The sequence below is a fragment of the Musa acuminata genome, chromosome BXJ1-6 (assembly GCF_036884655.1).
Source record: "Musa acuminata AAA Group cultivar baxijiao chromosome BXJ1-6, Cavendish_Baxijiao_AAA, whole genome shotgun sequence".
NCBI lineage: Eukaryota > Viridiplantae > Streptophyta > Magnoliopsida > Zingiberales > Musaceae > Musa > Musa acuminata.
In genome coordinates, this window is record NC_088332.1 from 41012938 (window position 1) to 41033782 (window position 20845).

General features: G+C 40.8%; 4 protein-coding genes and 1 non-coding gene across 5 annotated transcripts; 2 read left to right on the top strand and 3 right to left on the bottom strand.

The window, feature by feature from the left end:
- Positions 1 to 758: 758 nt before the first annotated feature.
- Positions 759 to 4773, top strand: LOC135677012 (protein NRT1/ PTR FAMILY 4.4-like). Its single transcript, XM_065188848.1, has 5 exons — positions 759 to 995; positions 1342 to 1559; positions 2241 to 2681; positions 3516 to 3655; positions 3749 to 4773. The coding sequence occupies exons 1-5, from the start codon at positions 869 to 871 to the stop codon at positions 4641 to 4643; spliced, it is 1821 nt and encodes a 606-aa protein (XP_065044920.1). The 5' UTR covers positions 759 to 868; the 3' UTR covers positions 4644 to 4773.
- Positions 4758 to 5757, top strand: LOC135677013 (protein NRT1/ PTR FAMILY 4.4-like). Its single transcript, XM_065188850.1, has one exon. It carries the CDS (start codon positions 4773 to 4775, stop codon positions 5625 to 5627), a length of 855 nt encoding a protein of 284 aa, XP_065044922.1. The 5' UTR covers positions 4758 to 4772; the 3' UTR covers positions 5628 to 5757.
- Positions 5758 to 5869: 112 nt separating this feature from the next.
- Positions 5870 to 5943, bottom strand: TRNAT-AGU (transfer RNA threonine (anticodon AGU)). Its single transcript has one exon. It is a non-coding gene; the product is annotated as a tRNA-Thr (tRNA).
- A 258-nt stretch (positions 5944 to 6201) lies between these two features.
- On the bottom strand, positions 6202 to 8279 carry LOC135677842 (amino acid permease 6-like). Its single transcript, XM_065190250.1, has 6 exons — positions 8149 to 8279; positions 7806 to 8039; positions 7630 to 7723; positions 7204 to 7552; positions 6897 to 7124; positions 6202 to 6804 (listed from the first exon to the last, which is right to left on the bottom strand). The coding sequence occupies exons 1-6, from the start codon at positions 8264 to 8266 to the stop codon at positions 6373 to 6375; spliced, it is 1455 nt and encodes a 484-aa protein (XP_065046322.1). The 5' UTR covers positions 8267 to 8279; the 3' UTR covers positions 6202 to 6372.
- An 8272-nt stretch (positions 8280 to 16551) lies between these two features.
- LOC135677843 (auxin-responsive protein IAA25-like) lies at positions 16552 to 19429 on the bottom strand. Its single transcript, XM_065190251.1, has 5 exons — positions 18934 to 19429; positions 17670 to 17953; positions 17013 to 17127; positions 16861 to 16922; positions 16552 to 16776 (listed from the first exon to the last, which is right to left on the bottom strand). The coding sequence occupies exons 1-5, from the start codon at positions 19305 to 19307 to the stop codon at positions 16739 to 16741; spliced, it is 873 nt and encodes a 290-aa protein (XP_065046323.1). The 5' UTR covers positions 19308 to 19429; the 3' UTR covers positions 16552 to 16738.
- Positions 19430 to 20845: the final 1416 nt, after the last annotated feature.

Genomic DNA, 20845 nt, shown 5'->3' on the forward strand with positions numbered 1-20845 from the left:
GTTTCTCTCAGAGAAAGGTCATTACTTCCATGGTGGAAGGAGGATGGGATATACAAATGTGGGTAAGAGATAACTTAGGTCCTCATTCTAAGGGAATTATATATTGATTCTTCACTATTTTATTCCCTTTTAAGTTGGGACACAAAGTCAAGCAGCTGATTCTCCTTTACAAGAATTGATAGAGTAGAATATGATTTCACCTATTGCTTCTGAAGATTAGATTTTTCATTTTGCTTTGTTGATGAAAATTGAGAGCTAAAAGCAACAAAAAATTGCATGCACAAAGAAAAATAAGCTACATGATGCTATAAAATTCTTATCCCTTTGTTTGTCCACCAATGTTGGAATCAATTTTACAGCTAAAAAAAGGGCTTTGAGGAAATATAGTTGTGATCATTCAGTTCATGTTCAGCTTGATGAGAAAACCAGGTGATTGATACTTTTGGATGGTATGAGGAATCAATAATCAAGTGAACTGTTGAATCACAAGAAGTGTGTGTGTGGGAGAACAGTTCTTTTGCTGCTTCCCCACTTTACACATTCAAAAGCACAACAAAATTCTGACCCTCCAACAGAGACTCCCATTTGCCATGGACTGTTCAAACCACAAATCCTTTCACCCAAGAGAGCCACATCACACCATCAAAAAGCTCCACCACTGCTCTGCCCCCATCCCCCCTCCCTCTCACTCCCCAGAGCAGACTATTATAAATAAGTGCATCAGCTTGCCATAGAGAAGCTACTGAAGTCCTCTAGGAAGGGGAGCTGTCTCTTGTACAATTGGTTGTAATATTTCCAAGAGAGTCTCTCCTGTTGAGGGGCAGAGGAAAGGAAGTGTTTTTGTGAGAGATTTTGGAAAAGAGAGATCATGGACATACAGTCAGGTCAGAATTCCAATGGGGATTCCATGCTTGCTCAAGTCTTTGTTGATTGGAGAGACAAACCATGCAGCCCCAAAAAGCATGGTGGCATGAGAGCTGCTGTCTTTGTATTAGGTCTCTCTCTCTCTCTCTCTCTCTCTCTCTCTCTCTCTCTCTCTCTTATGAATTTGAGTTATGGATATCAGTTGGCACTTTGCTTGTAAATATTTGTACAAGATGTTCTTGAGGTACTAGTTTCATGGAAAGATATTGGCAGCTATGCTTGTTGGCTTGTTCTGTGCTGGAATCTACAAGCCATCCACTTAATGCTTAGATTCAGAAACCTTGAGATGGTCTTTGGTACCTTATAATATTAGAATACTGAGAATATATAGTAGCTTCAGTAGCACTTTGCTCACTGCGGTTCTTCCTTTGTACTGTGAATGCAACTAAACTAATGCTTCCAACTCTTCTTCTCCAGCCATTCAAGCATTTGAGATCATGGCAATTGCTGCTGTGGGGAACAACCTCATAACCTATGTCTTCAATGAGATGCATTTCCCTTTGTCGAAATCAGCCAACATAGTGACCAACTTCATAGGGACTGTTTTCTTGCTGTCCCTGCTTGGAGGATTCCTCTCTGACTCTTATCTGGGGAGCTTCTGGACTATGCTAATATTTGGATTTGTGGAGCTCTCAGTAAGTCTCATTTCTCATCACACAGCATCATTTTATCCATCCATATGATTCTCAATCAATCAATCAAACAAACAAACAAAAAAAGGTTTATATTCTTCCAAGATTTTCAGCCATCCAAAAATACAAGTGAAGCTGACAACACAAAAGTGTATCTATATGTGATTTGATTCCCAATTGAGTAAAGGAAAATGATCTATATATTCTTCCTTTTTTTTGACCATCCAAAAATACAAGTGAAGGTGACACCACCACAAAAGGTGTCCATGTGTTCTTTGATTCTCAATTAATAAGCAAGGGAAAATGATCTGTCTTCTTCCTGTTTTCTAGCCATCCAAAAAGACAAGTGAAGGTGACAATGTCCAATTATTGACTAAAGGAAAATGATTTGTATTCTTACTGTTTTTTTAGCTAAACAAAGAATACAAGTGAAGGTGACATCACAAGGTGTCACTGACAGAATCTTTTTTGCATACAGTATTTCCATTCACAAGAGAATAGTAGGAAATCATCCACTGTTTCTAACTTGAATTCTCCACCTTTAGCTGCCATCGCTGTAAAGAACTAAGACTAGAGCCCATTTAGCGTGAAGAAGATGGAGTCCAATAGAGTACAGAGAAATGAAGATTAAGAAACATGTAGTATGCAGTCCAAAGTGTTTCTGATTCCGTTTGGTTTGTACAGGGCTTCATACTCCTATCAATCCAAGCACATCTTCCTCAGCTGAGGCCACCCCCCTGCAACATGATCTCCAAGGAGGATCACTGCATGGAGGCCAATGGCTTCAAGGCCACTGTCTTCTTTCTTGCTCTCTACTTGGTGGCCTTGGGCAGTGGTTGCCTGAAGCCTAACATGATCTCCCACGGTGCTGACCAGTTTGGGAAAGATGACCCGGATCAGTCGAAGAAGCTCTCCACCTACTTCAACACAGCTTACTTCAGCTTCTCCGTGGGGGAGCTCATTGCTCTCACTGTCCTTGTTTGGGTTCAGACAAGGTCGGGGATGGACGTAGGCTTTGGTGTATCAGCAGCTGCCATGGCAGTGGGGCTTGTCATCTTGATCTGCGGTGCCTTCTTCTACAGGAACAAGCCCCCACAAGGCAGCATCTTTACCCCAATTGCCAGGGTATGATTCAAGACTTCATCTTCTTGCATGCTTAATTTTGCAGAGCATAAACATACTACTCTTTGGATCATTGTTATAAAATCTTCCAATGCCTGCACTCCTAAATTTATGCTTGAATAATTGGTAGATTTCCTTTCTGGTGTTTCTGTCATTGTCAAGCAACAGTCTAAGAATCTTCTTCATCAGTGTCTATAGTCTGTATCTCTGTTAATTTGCCTATGAAAATGATATAGCATTACTCTTGTCCCTCAACTTGCTCAGGCATCCAGGACAAAGCAAATTTTAGTTCCTTCTTAGCTCAGTTTTCCCTATTTACCATTGACATTGGGCATCATTCATTAATGATAGACAAGAGTGATTGATGACAGCATGTAGATTCTCCAGTCTATCACAAACAGAAGAGTCAGTCAACCCCAAGAATTTATTTTAGTAGTGTATGGAGCATTCTGATTGAAGTTTTAATTTTCTTATTTCTACACATATTTTGCCTAAAGATTCAAGTTTGTAGTAACAGGAAGCTTTAACATTCATGGGACAAATTTGGGATAGTGCTCATACCAAATCAGCAAAACCTGCAAGTGACCAAATATGTGTTCTTTGCAGAGCAGCTTTATCACATATATGTAACTATTTATCTTCTGTCAGAGACCACTGAAAGCCACACTCCAACTTTTTCTTGAGCCCAAACTTCTCTAAGATATGATGTAATTACTGTGTGTCTGATAGATGATGACACACTTAACAGAGATGACAGTCTTACCGTCTAAAAGTCTATGTTCTCCTTCTTTGATCTGTTCTTCTATTAGCTTGACCTATGGATAGACACATCTGCAGGTGTTTGTAGCTGCATTCACCAAGAGAAAGCAAGTCTGCCCTTCTACTTCTGAAGTGCTCCAGAGAAGCCACATCGGTCCACCCGAACACCTCGCTATCAGTGGCCTCGAACCCTCTTCGTTTGTTGGCAACAAGCTCAGGTGAGCACTTCCAGCTCCGGATTGATCATGCTCATGTTGTAAGGATGGTGATCGTTTCAGGATCTGTAATTGCTGCTAGTTTTTGGCGTGAAGGTTCTTGGACAAAGCCTGCATCAAAGCTCAAGATGGATCCAACGTGAAGGAGGGCGCATGGAGGCTGTGCACTGCTGCAGAAGTGGAGCAGGTCAAGATCATCGTCTCGGTGATCCCCATCTTTGCATGCACCATAATCTTCAACACCGTCCTGGCGCAGCTGCAGACCTTCTCAGTCCAACAAGGGAGCGCCATGAACACCCGACCCGCCAAGTCCTTCCAAGTCCCGCCCGCGTCGCTCCAAGCCATCCCCTACATCATGCTCATCCTACTCGTCCCCCTCTACGAGACATGCTTCGTCCCTCTGGCCCGAAGGCTCACGGGAGACGACTCCGGGATCGCTCCCCTGCAGCGCATCGGTGTCGGCCTCTTCACCGTCACCTTCTCCATGGTTGCCGCAGCCGTGATCGAGAAGAAGAGGAGGGAGGCGTACGTCGACTCCGGCGAGCAGCTCTCCATCATTTGGATCGCCCCGCAGTTCCTCATCTTCGGGCTGTCGGAGATGTTCACGGCCGTGGGTCTCATCGAGTTCTTCTACAAGCAGTCAACGGCAGGGATGCAGTCCTTCTTGACGGCCATGACCTACTGCTCCTACTCCTTCGGGTTCTACTTGAGCTCCCTTCTCGTGTCGCTCGTGAACAGGATCACATCGAGCTCATCCAGGGATGGGTGGCTAAGCGACAATGACCTCAACAAGGATAGGTTGGACCTCTTCTACTGGCTACTGGCTGCCCTCAGCCTTGTCAACTTCTTCAGCTACCTTCTCTGCTCGAGATGGTACTCTGGCAGTCGATCTCTATCAGCTAATCCACCACCATCTGGTCTCCATGGTGAAGACAACCACCTCAGTTTCACTTCTTCCTCTAAGCATGTTGCAGCTGAGGCTATTCTGTAGAGAGCAGTCATCATCCCTTCAGTGATTTTTTCGTCTTTAATCTTCACTCTTGATCTTGTACTAATATAAGAAGAAAGGGTAAAAAGAAGAAAAAGAAGCACGAAATTTATCGTCTTACTTCTTCCCCAAATGGTCACTGCATTGCCTTTCTTCCTGTGCACTGCTGCAGAAGTGGAGCAGGTCAAGATCATCGTCTCGGTGATCCCCATCTTTGCATGCACCATAATCTTCAACACCGTCCTGGCGCAGCTGCAGACCTTCTCAGTCCAACAAGGGAGCGCCATGAACACCCGACCCGCCAAGTCCTTCCAAGTCCCGCCCGCGTCGCTCCAAGCCATCCCCTACATCATGCTCATCCTACTCGTCCCCCTCTACGAGACATGCTTCGTCCCTCTGGCCCGAAGGCTCACGGGAGACGACTCCGGGATCGCTCCCCTGCAGCGCATCGGTGTCGGCCTCTTCACCGTCACCTTCTCCATGGTTGCCGCAGCCGTGATCGAGAAGAAGAGGAGGGAGGCGTACGTCGACTCCGGCGAGCAGCTCTCCATCATTTGGATCGCCCCGCAGTTCCTCATCTTCGGGCTGTCGGAGATGTTCACGGCCGTGGGTCTCATCGAGTTCTTCTACAAGCAGTCAACGGCAGGGATGCAGTCCTTCTTGACGGCCATGACCTACTGCTCCTACTCCTTCGGGTTCTACTTGAGCTCCCTTCTCGTGTCGCTCGTGAACAGGATCACATCGAGCTCATCCAGGGATGGGTGGCTAAGCGACAATGACCTCAACAAGGATAGGTTGGACCTCTTCTACTGGCTACTGGCTGCCCTCAGCCTTGTCAACTTCTTCAGCTACCTTCTCTGCTCGAGATGGTACTCTGGCAGTCGATCTCTATCAGCTAATCCACCACCATCTGGTCTCCATGGTGAAGACAACCACCTCAGTTTCACTTCTTCCTCTAAGCATGTTGCAGCTGAGGCTATTCTGTAGAGAGCAGTCATCATCCCTTCAGTGATTTTTTCGTCTTTAATCTTCACTCTTGATCTTGTACTAATATAAGAAGAAAGGGTAAAAAGAAGAAAAAGAAGCACGAAATTTATCGTCTTACTTCTTCCCCAAATGGTCACTGCATTGCCTTTCTTCCTTTGTTGTTCTTCAGCAAAGTGGGGCATCAGATCAGATCTGATATGTTCTTCTTCAGCGAGCCATGTCAAATATGGCCAAGAAAAGCCTGCTTTCATTGAGATTCGAACTCAAGACCTCCCGCTTACTAAACGGGTGCTCTAACCAACTGAGCTATGAAAGCGATGGATATTAGGTATATTTATATTATATATATAATCTATATTTTGTAATCAATCCTATCACTACACGTAACGTGAGATTCTCGTTTCTTCTCGAATCTTCCTTTTGGTTTATTTCACCGATAGATCATCGATGAGAACGAAAGGGAGTGCATAACTGGAGCTGAACGAAACGAAGAACATCTCGTATAATTTTTTGAGATATATATAGGTGATAGATAGTATGTAACTGTTAATGGAAGTTGTGAAATGATCATATGGAGTGCACAACCGATTGATGATTTCTGGGTTAAAATTGAGAAGCATTGTTGTTTCAGATCTACTAAGCAGCAGAATTGGCTCATCATCATCATCATCATGCTTTCCCTCACAGAACAAGCTCGGATAGAAAGGAGAGTACTGATCAGACGTAGCTTCATCACCATTCTACACTAGTATGAAGTCTTGAAAGGAGCAGCTGCCTTGAGATTGTGCACTATATCTGCCACAGAGCCAATGCTGGCAGCAATGGAGATGAGAAAACAGAAGAAGCTGAGCCCCTGCAGCAGAAACCATTTGGGTGCCCCTCGTTTGATCCTCTCCTGCGCCATGTGCATGCCCAGAGGGAAGTAAACGGCCAGTGGCCAGAAGCCCAGAGCACCGATGAGTCCCAGCACAGCGTTGAAGAAGGGCAGCAACATGGCGACCAGCGTCGTGAACATGATGAAAATGGTTCTCAGGACCAGCTTCGACAGCGTGAAGCTCCACGAGCCCACCTCCTTGACCGGCAGCGGCACCGAGTAGGTCCTGTGGATGAACTTGTTGTCCGGCCAGTGGAACGCGAGATAGTCCTCGAACCTCGCAAAGATTGGTTGCGCGTAGACCTGAATCAACGTTTCCCAGCAACCAAATGGTCAATCCATGCTTTCAGGAAGGAGATGAGATGGACAACGACGGTAGTGTGCTTCTTCTTCACCTGATACGCCCCGATGAGATGGACAACGACGCAGATGTTGGCGATGTCGACGAGCCAGAAGGGCTCGTAGAATCCAAATCCGGTTAGAATGTTGCCGGGAGCATCGTTACCGAACGCAGCATAGCCTATGCATCCGAGCAGGAGGTAGAAGACGGTGGTGAGCCCAATTCCGCTGAAGGTCGCCCTTTTCATCGACTTGTTCTCGGGAGGAGGTGACTTCAATGTGTCCTGCAATTAATCGATGTATGCCATTGCAGCATCAGCACTTCTTGATGTGTTCGTGATAGCAGATGGTTCAAAGACGCACTTGGATCTCGATCAAGACATCCGCAAAGGTGTAAGCAAACGCGACGTTCCCCAGCGCCAGCAGCACATCGAACACCTTCTGGCTGGGGGCGGCAGCGGTGGTGCCTCCCAACGTGCCTCTGAACTCACCATGCGACGCCCATTTGCCGACGCACAGACCGAGGCCGATGAAGGAGTAGCAGAAGGAGGTGGCCACCGCCACAACCGACAGCCACGTGATGTTCTCCAAGCTCGGGAACTGCGACAGCACCAGCTGGAACAGGCCGAACACCACCATGAGCGTGTTGCCGGACGCATCACACCTCGCGCTGTGCCCGTTTCGGTGGAAGCAGTTGGCCCGCTTCACCGCGCTTCGGAAAGAAAGCAGAGAACATCATCATTGACAGAACGAATCTAAGTTTGATGCAACAGAAGGAGCATCTCTCACATCATGCTTGTACTGGCCGTGATAGTGTAGCCCACCAGCGTTCCCCATAGGTTTACGTACTGAGCACAGCCACAGAAGAACACATGCTTAGGACCTTCAGTGGAGGCAACAGCTTTGTTAGTCATCTCTGCTCGGTGAAGCAGCGAAAGCAGTCAGCACCAGTACAGAAAACTCACCTAAATATGATCTAACGGCGTCAATGTATGCGCGATTTATCGTTCCGGTGATGGGATCAGGGAACCTGTAGCAGTTGGCAAGGAGGGCTGAGGTGTAGTAGGTGATACAGGAGAAGCCAAGGAGGACGAGAGGGCCGACGACCCATCCCAGTTGAGCAACACTCCATGCTAACGCCAACACGCCGGAGCCGATCAACGCGGCGACGATGTGTGCCGTGGCAGTCCACACCGTTCCTGCACTCCAAGAGATCAGAGCAAGATTAATTCAATGACATGGTAAGATGCCATGTCATACTTGAAAGCATGCAAACCAGTTAATTCTCATGTCCCAGAGCCATGCTACCTTGTCTTTTATGGTCTCCATGCTCAATGTCCCTCGCTATACTTTTGTCCATAAGCCTTTCTCTTGATCTCAGCAATGGATGGAAGCAGAAGGGAAGAGATCTGAGACTACCAAACATGTGACGGAGTAGATGCAATATATAGTGCATGCATCATGAGATCCGACACTAGTGCAAATGAACCCCATTGATTCTTCCACTTGATATTTCTCAGGAAAAGGCTAACATTGAAAAGCTTGGTCACCACTAAGGGACAGAGGGACCGCAGTTGGATCAGTAAAGGGAAGGGGAAAAGAGTTGCATTATTAGAAGACAAGTAAACCAATCAGTATCCGAGGAGATGAATTCATAATCCCACTATAATACAATTGGACAATCAGGCAACTACTACTTTGAGTAACTTCAACCACCATAATCCCACTGGAGTTTATCCATACCTTTTTTCTGCCACCTTGAGGTGATGTCCTTGTCTCACAGTCCTGTGTTTAACACCTCTTAGTGGTTGAGCCTTGTATTTGCAGCAAAAGAGTTCTACATCTTATAATTCCATGAATTCTACTTAAAACTTAGTCTAGCAATGATTCATTGCAAGGATGATATGAAAGAAAGGGGGGAGAGAGAGAGCTAGAGAGAGAGAGGGTTAGGCTTTATGCTGTGCAGTTTGTGCTGGTGTAAGTTCAGAGAGAAGGAAATGATGAGAGATTTGTTCAGATCATTGTTGAGGTAATTATGAAGCAAAATGGTCTAACTATCATCTTTTGTATTTTTATTTTCTTGTACTCATTTAATTTGTTTTGAAATGATTTTTTTTTTTAGAACCATTTACCTGAGTTATTTCTGAAAATAAAATGGGAAAAAAAGTCAATTAATGTACAGTAATAATTAAGCTGAAATAATATGCTTGATCTTATCACCTCAAGATCAATTCCACAGAATTCTACTGTTCTTTAGCTAGCAAAAATTAAAAGGTGTTGATCAAACCAAAAAATATATTATGTATTATCAAAACCATTTTTTATTTTTATGTCGACTAAAATTTATTATATATATCGGAAGTGGATTAAAATTTACGTGGACTTATATGATCGATATATCATTATTAATTTAGATAAGTGGTTCAATCATTAATCTCATAAGATCAAATCATAACATGCTAAATAATATTTTATAAAATATACAATAAGATTGAGGTACTAATTCTCTAGTCGGATTAGAAGCTTATAATTGCGACTCACATAAACTAAGCTTTGAGCTCTTGTAGCCTTTTTATTTTTTTATAGAATAAGAATAAATATTAGTTAACAAGCATCAATCCCCCCAAAAAACAAACATATTTGTGTGGGCATCACAGGGCAGTCCATTATGATATTACAAAGAAGATAAATAGAAGAAAAATACCCCCACAAGAATCACACCACCACGTCGTTGTGATTCCGGTGAAATGCCTCCTTCACCTTCTTCTTACCTATACACCAAGCAATGTTGGACACGTAACGTAGGCATCCACTTGGAATAAAAATGAGACGAATGCTCATGAAGATTTGGTGAAATCTTCGTATCAAAATAAATGCTTCATACTGTGACCAGATTGATGGAACAAATAGGCAGAATCCAGCAAAGTCGAGTGAGCATATGTCAGACTCAGACAACACACACCCATCTGCTGAGGTGAAGCTTTCAACATCACGGGCTTTTGCTTTTAATTATGTCGCCAATGGAGTCTGCGTCGGCCAGCCGATTCCGGCCTTTACCTGATGGGTGCTCCACTTTGCCCAGTGATCCTCCCCGAATCATATTTGTACCTTCGTTGGCATGAAGGGGTGCGCAAAAGCTTTTATATAAGATAATATTTTAGCTATCAATTACGTCAAATTTTGAATTAGTCGAAAAGTGGATAAAAACTAAAATTACTTTATAAATATCTGATAGATATACTATTCTTAATTTGAGTTTGAGTGTTTTATGTTAATGATTTTGATCGATCAACATAATAGATTGGTTATCCAATTAAGTCACATGGTAATAATCATTAGTATAGTTAATCTAATACTAATAAGAGACCCGATTAAAACTAATATTTCATTCAATAAAAAGAATATTTGAACCTCCTTATTAAAAGAAAATTATAGATTAGCTTGCTCTCCTAAAATTAGGAAGTAGTGACATAGCCAACTAGTTTGCAACCTAGACTTATTTTTCTATGTAAATATCTCATTATATATATATATGAAACGATCATTTTGTTCATTCTTTTGTCAGACGTATCAGCTCACGAGGGTTATTTTCACTGATCTTATTGAGCCGGTCGCTACATACCTCACCCGTAACCCTCCCACGATATGACGACGACAAACGCATGTGCCTCCTTTCTCCTTCCTCCCCTATGGCCAATGGTGAGGGCATGTAAATCACCTCCTCTCCTTTTTTACCCATGATGTGAGAGAGGCTTGTGGGAGCTACCTCATGAGACCGATAGTGAGGGGTGCAATCGCTTTCTCTCCTTCCTCGCTTGTGGCCGAGAACAAGTTTCCTTACTTTTTCCTTATGATCGACAATAAAGACTATGAGTGAAAGGAGAGGCTAGGTCCGTGAACAATAACATGAGCTACGAGTAAAGTGAGAGGGTGAGCTTACAAGTTATAGGTCCTCGATCGAGGACTTCGAGCAATTATTCAAGATGAAGAAAGACGATGAAGTGAAGGCACAACCAAGCAATGAATGCTCGATCGGGATAAAATGATCATTAAAAAAAGAGACGCTATATATATATATATATATATATATATATATATATATATATATTTCTTGCTAGATATTTTCTAGATATATAGTATATATATAAAACAAAATACTAGATATTTTTTGGCTTTAGTATAGCTTCATGTATTCCATTTCCAACAGAAAATTTATATGCCCTAATAAAATTTATATATTTAACCAGATAACATTTGACCACTCAAAACAAGCTTTGTGTATTCCATTGACAAAAATAAAATTATATATCGTAATAAAATATATGTATCCAACTATATGATTTTTCAACATTATTTTCTTTCAAACATGCTTCTTGGTTTAATTCAACTTCTCCGAACACACTGACTCCTTCAAGTAAGTTTCTTTTATGTATCTCATCATCATTTTGATGATCCAAGCATCACAATATACTATTAGAAGGATTTGATTCTGAAGGTGAATTATGTCATAGCTACCATATCATGGTAATTGCTCCATTATACTCCAATCCCAGTGGAACTACTCTTCCCGCATCATCTCAATCTATATCTCACACATTGAAGAGTAGTGCCAAAGCAGTTTGCTGAAGCTGCTGCGTTTGTATTACTGGAACAGTTTAGCTGGTCATTCTTTGAAATCAAATCCATCCTCATTCTTAAAGTACGTGGAAGTGGATCAGATCTTGTAGGTAACAGTAGATGTACTGTTGGCTCAAATATCTTTTGTTGTTTTTTTTTCTTAGTCATCCTAATTTCTCTTTCCTTGTTGGCTCAAATATCTTTTGTTGTTTTTTTTTCTTAGTCATCCTAATTTCTCTTTCCTCTTTTCTTTTTCAATCAGATTTTTTTAATTATTATTATTTTTACTCACTCTATATGATACCACTTGTTGGCTTAAATTATCCTTATTTCTTTTCTTTTTTTTCCAATCAGAGTCATGATTAAATAAAATCCATCATAGAAATCATTTGTGCCAAGTTGAGATTGATAATAAGATTAAGCTTATGGTATAAACAAAATTAATCGTACCAAACAATCAAAGATTACAGTGTGGACCAAGTTATAGTTGTGGACAAAATTGGTGACATTATAATCAGATTTCCTATCCAAAAATTTAAATTGTTAGATTATGAGATAGACTCAAATATATATCATTTGACAATGTAGGAGATTATTCTCTTAGTCATCTTTGTTGATATTCTCTTTATACATGAATATCTTCTAACATTCTTTTTCGATTTATGTGTTATTCAATTATCTACCCCTTACTTATAAGGGTAGTTCAACTTTGCTCATAATCATAATTTGTTCGACGGTGTAAATCATTTGACTTGGCATAGGATTAATATTTTTTAGACTCGTTTTTCTTATTTATGAACTTGGCTCTGATATCATGTTAAAAATCCATTAATGATAAATGGATCAAATATCAGAAGATATTCATATATGAGTAGAAGATTAAAAAAAATTTAAAACAATAATTTTATATTAATAAATATAAAAAAATCGAATGATATATATTTGAGTCTAGCTCGTAAATGTGACTTGTAGTTGTCATCGATACTCATCTGGATTTCCAATTAGTAGAAGAAGATCCGAGCTTAGCTAACCACCAATCATGGCTGCTTCTTCTCGTTCTTATTCACTGCTTGCCTGCCTTGTGATAGGCTCCACCGGAAGACAAGCAAGCAGTAAAGAGAGGAAAACCGATCAAGAAGAGAGAAATTATTGGTTGTAATAAAATGACAAGCCCATCTTTTGGAATCACCATGCAAAGGCAAAGCAAAGTGTCCCCCTGCACACCTTTAGTTGATGATGATGCTGAACTGGAACACCACTGAGCTTTAGTAGAAAGGAGCAGCCACCGCACAGTCCGCAGTAGTTTGTGTTGGTATTACAATGTTCTGCAAATTGCAGTCCTACATCCGAAAAATAAGGCAATAATTCAGGAAGAAATGGGTTTCGTTACGCAAGAACGACTTGTCCTGTAAAGAAGTGTGCTCAATGAATCTTGTAAAGTAGAGCAGATGCACTTGGAAAAGAGCATGGCAACTTGGCCTAATAAGAAGACACAACAAATGGTTGTGGAGTGAGAGAGCTCGAGAATAGACATCCAAAAGACTCCCCATACAACAAGCTTAGAAAAGGAACTCGAAAGAAGCCCTTCCCTACTGAAAATTGTACTTGCTCAAAACAACAATGAAACTTTTGCGACACATCATGTCTTGTTTGGACAATATATGTTCTATACTTGCAGAAATAAGAGGCCAAAATGGAATTATATTAAGAGATCCAAAAATCGAAAGAAAATCTTCTCTCTCTATCTATACTAGAGATGGGATTAATATGTGAATAAGTTTAAAATGATTGTCATGGTTTCTTTCACAACCCTCTCCTCCTTTAAAACAAAAAAAACAATTGTCATCATCCTTTGTGTACCATCATCATTTTCTTGAGTTAATTAAGGCTCGGGCTTAAAACTTATTTGTATACCACCATCCTTTTTACATAAATGTGATAATATTTATATCAAAGATTATTGTTTTATCTGAAATGAAATAAGTGGTACTTATCGATCCAAACGTGGATAGGTACACGAATTATTCCTATTTTCGATAGTTTGATCCAAATCTTATATAAAATAAATAAATTTGACCTCACCCGTTAATGTTCTCATTACATTCCCTCCTCTTTTCCTCCCCGTCCATCATTCCATCTTTTTTCTTCTTCTCCCTCCTCCTCGATTGCTTCCCCTTTTTTCTTATTTCTCCCATTCATTTTCCTCCTTCGTTCCACCGCCCTTTCATCTTTTTTCTCTTTGAAATATTAATATATATATCAGTATACTAACACATAATATATTGATACTGATCAGTACATATTAGTCTGACTAGATCATTGAAATGGATCCAATACTTGAAATGATGATCTTTGATTTATAGCATTTTCTCGGCTCCTTTCTTACCAAACTCGAAAGATAAATGTGATATTTATAAAATAATAAAAATATATTTTTCATACTTTGAGGTGTTGATTATCATTAATCTTACCTTCGCAAGGTAGGATACAATAGTAGAGTCACGAGCCTCATAAACACCATTGACTTGGCTAACAATTAGTTGGAAATCATCGTATAATTTTAGATATAATATTCTCATGCCTTTAGTAAGCTTGAACTATAACAAAAGAGCTTTGTATTCTGTCTCATTATTAGTAACGTAAGAATTGAAATATAGGGCATGCTGGTAGACATCCCCTTACAGGCTTTTCAAGACAATTTACATGCAATGTCTATCATTTGACATCTTTAAATATCTCCTCGATTAGAGTCGTTTCTATCAAAAAGCCGATGAGGGCCATACTTTGATGATAGTCTTTAGTTTATAAGAAATGTTAAATTCACTAAGTTCAATTGCCTATTTAAAGAGCATTTTTGTGGGATCGAGCTTAATAAGAATCCGATGCATTGATTGATTTATCATGATGATGATATGATGAACCTAGAAGTAGGGTCAAAATTTTTAAGCTATCAAAATCAACCTGTAGGTCAACTTTTCAAAATTAGGATATCGAGTGTTTGTCACTTGGAATATATAACTAGTATAATACGCATGCCTTTGGATTAGTTACTCCTCTCATTAAGATCAAGCTCATCGTGTTAGGATAGTAAAGACACAAAGAGGGAGGGTGAGGGGTTGAATTAGTACTTTCAATTTTTATTTGAAAGTTTGATAAAAAAAATACGTATTGAAAATACGTTTAACTTAGAATATGAGCAAGGGTGGTGAGCAACTAAATATGTTAGTAATAGCAAGCAAAAGCATAAAGAGAAATGCAAACTAGATTTATAGTGGTTCAATTGTCCTAACCTATGTCAACTCTCGATTCCTCTTCCCTTGAGGCTATTGGCTTTTACTACCGATCTTCTTTTCGACGAATGAATATCAACTATCATTATTATAACTCTTTGTCATTTTCATAGGCTTAGGAGAGAACCTTCATACCTCTCTTTAATAAAAAGATCTCACATCTCCCTCAGAATGACTTCTAAACTCGAGGAAGAGATTTAACACTTTTCAAGAGAGTTTACATACTTAAAATCATAAGTTTTCATACTTTTACTAAGCAAGAATAAGTGAGGTATTTATAGACCCTAAATAGCTTCAAAAATAGAGCCAAAATTTTAAATCCTCAGGTTTTTGAGGTACTACTACCTCTGCCATGTGATACTACTACTTGACAAGGATTGTAAACTAGGGCTCTAGTGGTGCTACCACTTGACAGTCTAGCGGTACCACTGCCTGCTTAAGTGGTACCATCGCCTAGCAACTTAGGAACCTAGGCTTTGGTAGGACCACCGCCTGCTTGGACGGCACTATCACCTAGCCTAACTCCAAGTTACTGAATTGGCCTTTTAACAGGCCTAATTTCACCCTAGTTCAAGCCTAATTGACTTCTAATTAAGTTGACATGATTATGTCCCAAAACCAACTCAATTAGACTCCAAGTCATTTTCTATCAAGATTTAACTACTCTAATTATAATCATGAAGCCTTCAGCACATTGTCCAACATCAACATGTCATCTGTTCATCTGACACTTCGTCCAAACTTCTGGTGCATCGTCCTTTTCTTCGACGTATTGTTTGATCCCATGCTGATCTCCCACAACATATGATCTTTTTGGCGTAATACCAAATCTTTCTGACCTGATGCCTGAACTCATGGCACGAAGTCCATCCTCTGACACGTCAACCAATCCTTCGACTTGACATCCAATCTTTGACATGATGCTCTCCGGTCCAACGTTTGATTCTCCTATTACAACGATTTGCTTTTTGATGATTTATGTCCATGATCAAAGTTTTTCATATGCCACTTATCTCAAATACTTATTAGTCCATAAATTTATCAATTGAATTCATCGTTAAAATCTAAAATTCTAACATATAGGGCTCTCGATAAGTACAAATATAAATAAGCAAAACATAAGCACCAAAATCAGAAAACTATTAGGAAAGTTCTCACCAAAACATAAGCACTTCTTATAGACAACGAAAAATCAGCAGCTTTTCATGAAAATTCACCAAGGTTTATTGTTATATAAATGTAATTTTTTTTCTCGATTTACTATATATTTTTAAAATTTATATCTTGTATATTAAAAATAAATTCACTACTTGGCAATAAAATTTATCACTTTCTTTTATTATCCTTATTTTAATTTTTCCTTGAAATCCACTGGGCTCTTAATATCTAAGTTCTCTTTATGGTTTTCTCATTATTGCTGCTATTATCATAGAACTTCCATCATTTTATTCATGCTTACCTTATACAGAAAACATTACATCTTTTACCCTGATTTAATTAGATATTGTGTGATGTATATTTATTACATATATTTCTTCTTATCCTTTTCTCTTTTCTTTGAATCATTTGTTCTATCTAGGCAGGACTCTTTGAACAAAGCGGGTTATACACGACATCTGATTTGTTAGTGTATTATATTATATAAGTGATAAGTTTCAGCTTCGAGTCTATATGAAAATGTTATGTATGTCTTTTAATATAATTTTTTTTATTTTTTAGAGAGAGAGAGAGAGAGAGAGAGAGAGAGCACTCAAAACTTTCTTTAGCAAAGACATACAATACATTTATTTTGAAACCATTGGCATGTTCAAAACCCTAACTCTGTCATTTGATCAAGTCCCTAAAACATATATGGTCTTCCATCATACTACAAACAGATATTAATAACAAGCACTAAACCATTACCACTAAACACAAAGGTGATACAAAGGCACAACAAAAGAGTTAGTTGATGATGTGCTTCATTTCTGCTGCCACCTCTATTCAGTAGTCTAATTGTTGCTTGAGGTAGGTTTTTTGGGCTCTCCACCTGCACCAAACATACACAAACTCATTGCTCACCAATGCTTGGAACTCTTCCCAACTTTAAGCATGTAGTTTCACATAACCACACCTGTATCATTCCTTTTTGGACTGGGAGCAATGTAGAGTTTCTTCACTGATGTAATAAACAACCTACACAGAGAAAATTATACTTGAACTATGTTCCATTTCCATTTGATATTTTCTCAGAAGAGTCAGGAAAGAGAGCCCAAAGTTACATACTCCCAGGGGATGTCACCAGCAAGCATCTGATCACCTTCATTATCTTCATAAAGAAGAATGAAGCCATCATCTACAGCCTCATCATCTTGCTCTTCTGAATTGCCTAAACAATTAGCTGAAAAAAAAAGGGATAAAAAAGGACTTATGATTGGTTCTTAAAAATATCAGGAAAATAAAAACTCAAAAGAACAATTTTATCATTTAAATATCTTTTTATTCAAGGTTTGTTGCAAATATATAAAAACTGTAGAAACTCATCAGGTTTTTCAAATGAAAGCTTCAATGAATGTACTATGATGAGACTGAGACACATCAAAATGTAAGTAGAGATGAATTATGCTATATGATATTAACAGAAACCTGTAAAAATCAGTTTATAATATGAATTTTTAAGAAAAGTAGCACTGTTTGGTGAAAAAAACAAAAGAGAGAATTGAGTTCTTTCTATTCATTTCTGAAACCAAAAGATTATATATGTCAAAAATCTATATTATATTAGCATCTCAAATAAAGTGCAGAAACATAGTTTGAAACACAGGTGCATGAATAAAAGCCAAGATCTAGCGAGAGAAGGAAGAGGCCATAAGACCTATCGACGACGGACTCATGCAAAGCATGCAAGATCGAAGCCTAATGCATCCACAAGGGGTCACGTACAGGAGAGGAAGTTGCGAAAGAGTTTGCAGAGGGCACGCGAGAGTGACTGGTAGCCATCGTGGGCTTTGAGGTCGATCTTCCTCCCGAACACGTACCCTTCCATGTTCACCTTCACGAACATCGTAGATCTCGATCTGATTTCGCTCTTTGCTGCCTCCCCCTCTCCCAGCTTCGGTCTCTTTGCATCCTTCTCTCCATCCATCTCCGCCGCCCTCACCAAGTTCGCACTCGCTATGTTCTTTCGCGAAGCTCGCACCGGCGGCCAGCCAACAGGATGCGCAGCTCTGATAGCAGAAACAGTAATCCATACAGTAAAACGCGAGATCATATGCAGCTCATGATAACATACATCAGAAGCGTAACACATGGGGTAGATCGTGGATGAGAAGAGAGAAGGGTAATGGAAGTCAACTGACAGGTAGAAGGTGAAGATCCAGTGAGCAACTACAGCAAAATCTGAACAAGCAATAATGTGGCGACCCATAACAGACGCCATCACACATGGCTTGGCTTCTGACCATCTGTTGACTTTGTCAGTATAGCTACTCAATGAAAGAGAAGAAAGAACTATGAGTGTGCCAGTAGTATCTCCAATAGTAATTAGATTACGTAGTTGACGACACACTAATAACTCTATACTCGCGTATCCTGGCAACCCATCTTCCCAAACTAGACCGGGTTTGAGCCGGGTTGTCAACCAGATACCGGCTCGACCGGACTGACATCCCTATGATGCCATAAATCCTTTGTATTTTAATGCAGAAGGAAAAAAATTGAGGAATAAAAAGTTGGTTTTTTCCGGTTCTGCATTCTTTATTAGCGGTCCGACCAGTTAAACCTGCCGGTTCGGTCCGGTCCGGTTTTACAATGTACCAAAAAATTTTACTGCTGTCTCGGTGGAGGTCAACCATGATTACATGCATATCCCTCTGGTGGTCCACTGCTCCTCAGGGTCTACTCATTGCACCACCAGTTTGCCACTCATTCTAATCTGTCCTCCTTCGGACAACCATCATGAAGAACAATCCATTGCGAATGGAAAGAGAAGCGCCAACCATCCCAACTAATCATTGCACGTATGTGAAACAAATCCAGTTGCATCTGCTATGAAGATTCTATCCCTCATTGACTAATTAATAGTAATTAGCTAACAAGAACAAGATCATAATAATTGCCGCACAACATTGTTCATCCTTGCAGAACTGCATGCACGAGCATGCATGGAGATGGAGGACGAGGAAGAGGAGCAGTGGCTTGTACCAACCTTGTCAAAGAAGGAGAACGGTGGGCTTGCTCGAGGACCGCCTTCTGTTGCCGGGCAGCAAGGCTCCATGGGTGAACGAATCCACTGTGGATGTCAGCTGCAGACCAGCGCTTCATGGCCTCGTCTCTTCGGTGCAACGCAAGGTCACCGTTGGGAGCTGGGAATGCTGCAGGTAGCTCACCGGAACCACCGCGGTGGCGCTTCTCACCAACTCTGCCGGTCGCGACGTTGAAGATGGTGTCTGAAGAGATGCCAAGACTGAGCTCCAAGTGGCTTTGGAGGCCACTGGGTGCTCTCATGGCTTGACTGTGATCATCAACTGTTCCTCCCTCCTCCTGTCTTGTGAAAGGAGGTTCGAACAGCATGGGCCTCATGATCGATCTCCACTGGAGAGGGAAGGAATGAGGTTTGTGGGGGATGGGACGAGGGAAGGGAAGAGTTCCGCAGAGCTGGAAGAGGTGCTTCTTTATAAGATTTTTGATGGTTGATAGAACATAGAGAGAAGGGTCAACTGTAGATACTGTTGATTTGGAAGGATGGTGTCTTTGTTGGAGCTTTCAAATACCCGACTATAGTATTGGCTTTTCTTTTTCCTACAAAGTCAAAGAATTTACTCTCTCTCTCTCTCTCTCTCTCTCTCTCTCTCTCTCTCTCTCTCTTCAAAGCTTGGTTTGGTTAACAACGCTATAGGAGATCATTTGATCACTAATCATTGCGGCTAGACCTGCAGTTGTTGCTCGGTCAACAAGTGGTATGGCGCTACAAAGCTGCATTAAGGCAGGGAAGTGAAGCGTGATGTACTCATGTCGGGAAGGGTTGCTTATGACCTGCAATTTCCAACAAAGCTTGCTGTTAGCTAAAACCAATCATTACCACAACAACAGAGGCAGATTAAGTACCGATGGTGAAGGAGGGGAGACCCTCCCTTTCTCGAGCGAAGTATGGGTTGGGTTGGAGATCTGCGGCTCATGATGGCAATGATGCATCATATCTTCTTCTCTTGTGATCCCTCCGCCCAGAAGCCACTGTTGCTGCATGCTGCAGAAATCTTTGCTGCTATCTGCTATCTCTTCTTTCGATTCTGACCTTTTAGAGAGATGCAAGAGTTGTCAATCCATGATGAGATGTGGCGTTCCTTTTTGCTAACCCAAGCATTATTATGAGATAAACTTCCTATCATTCTGAGAGTCGCAGTACTTGTCAATCCTTGTTTAATGTTCCCAAAGTCATACTAAAGTACATTGCTCTCTTGTTTAACAATCGATTAACACACGTGATTGCGACCGCAAAGCTATGATACATCAAACATGCACTGATGGCATTCTTGAGATCCACAGGTGTTTAATGAGATGAATTTGAAATTGCAGGTAAGAAAAGATTTGTGAGCAAAGCTACCCATAAAGTGGTGAGTATATTCAGAATAATAGCCTTTTCTTTTCTTTTTTCTTTGGCTTCTTGTCTTGTAGACTGACATGACAGAACTAATGAAGCACTTCAAGTGGAAAAGATCACTCACTTCCTGTGTGGATCACAGGTAGGAAGGATTGAGATGATGATGGTGAAGAGATGAGAATGCTAAAGTGCAAAGGTGTGTGTCATGATCACACACAAATAGGGTGGGGTGGCCATCTAAACTACCCTACAACCATCATCACCTTCAAGCTTTCTTGCTTTTACATAGGTCCCCAACGCATCCTCAGTGCTAAACCGATTCATCTTTTCTTTCCTTAAACAAACAACTGTGGATGAATTCTTCGCGGTGCAGAAAGTTGAGTCAGGCAGGCAGGCATGCATGCAGACCTCTACTTGTGACCTACAGATCTTTTCTCCCTCCTTTGTTTCTCCCGTCTTTATCTCACGGGGTGGGGAGGAAAGTTTAACAGATGGTGTAGAAAGAGAGGAGGCATGTTAA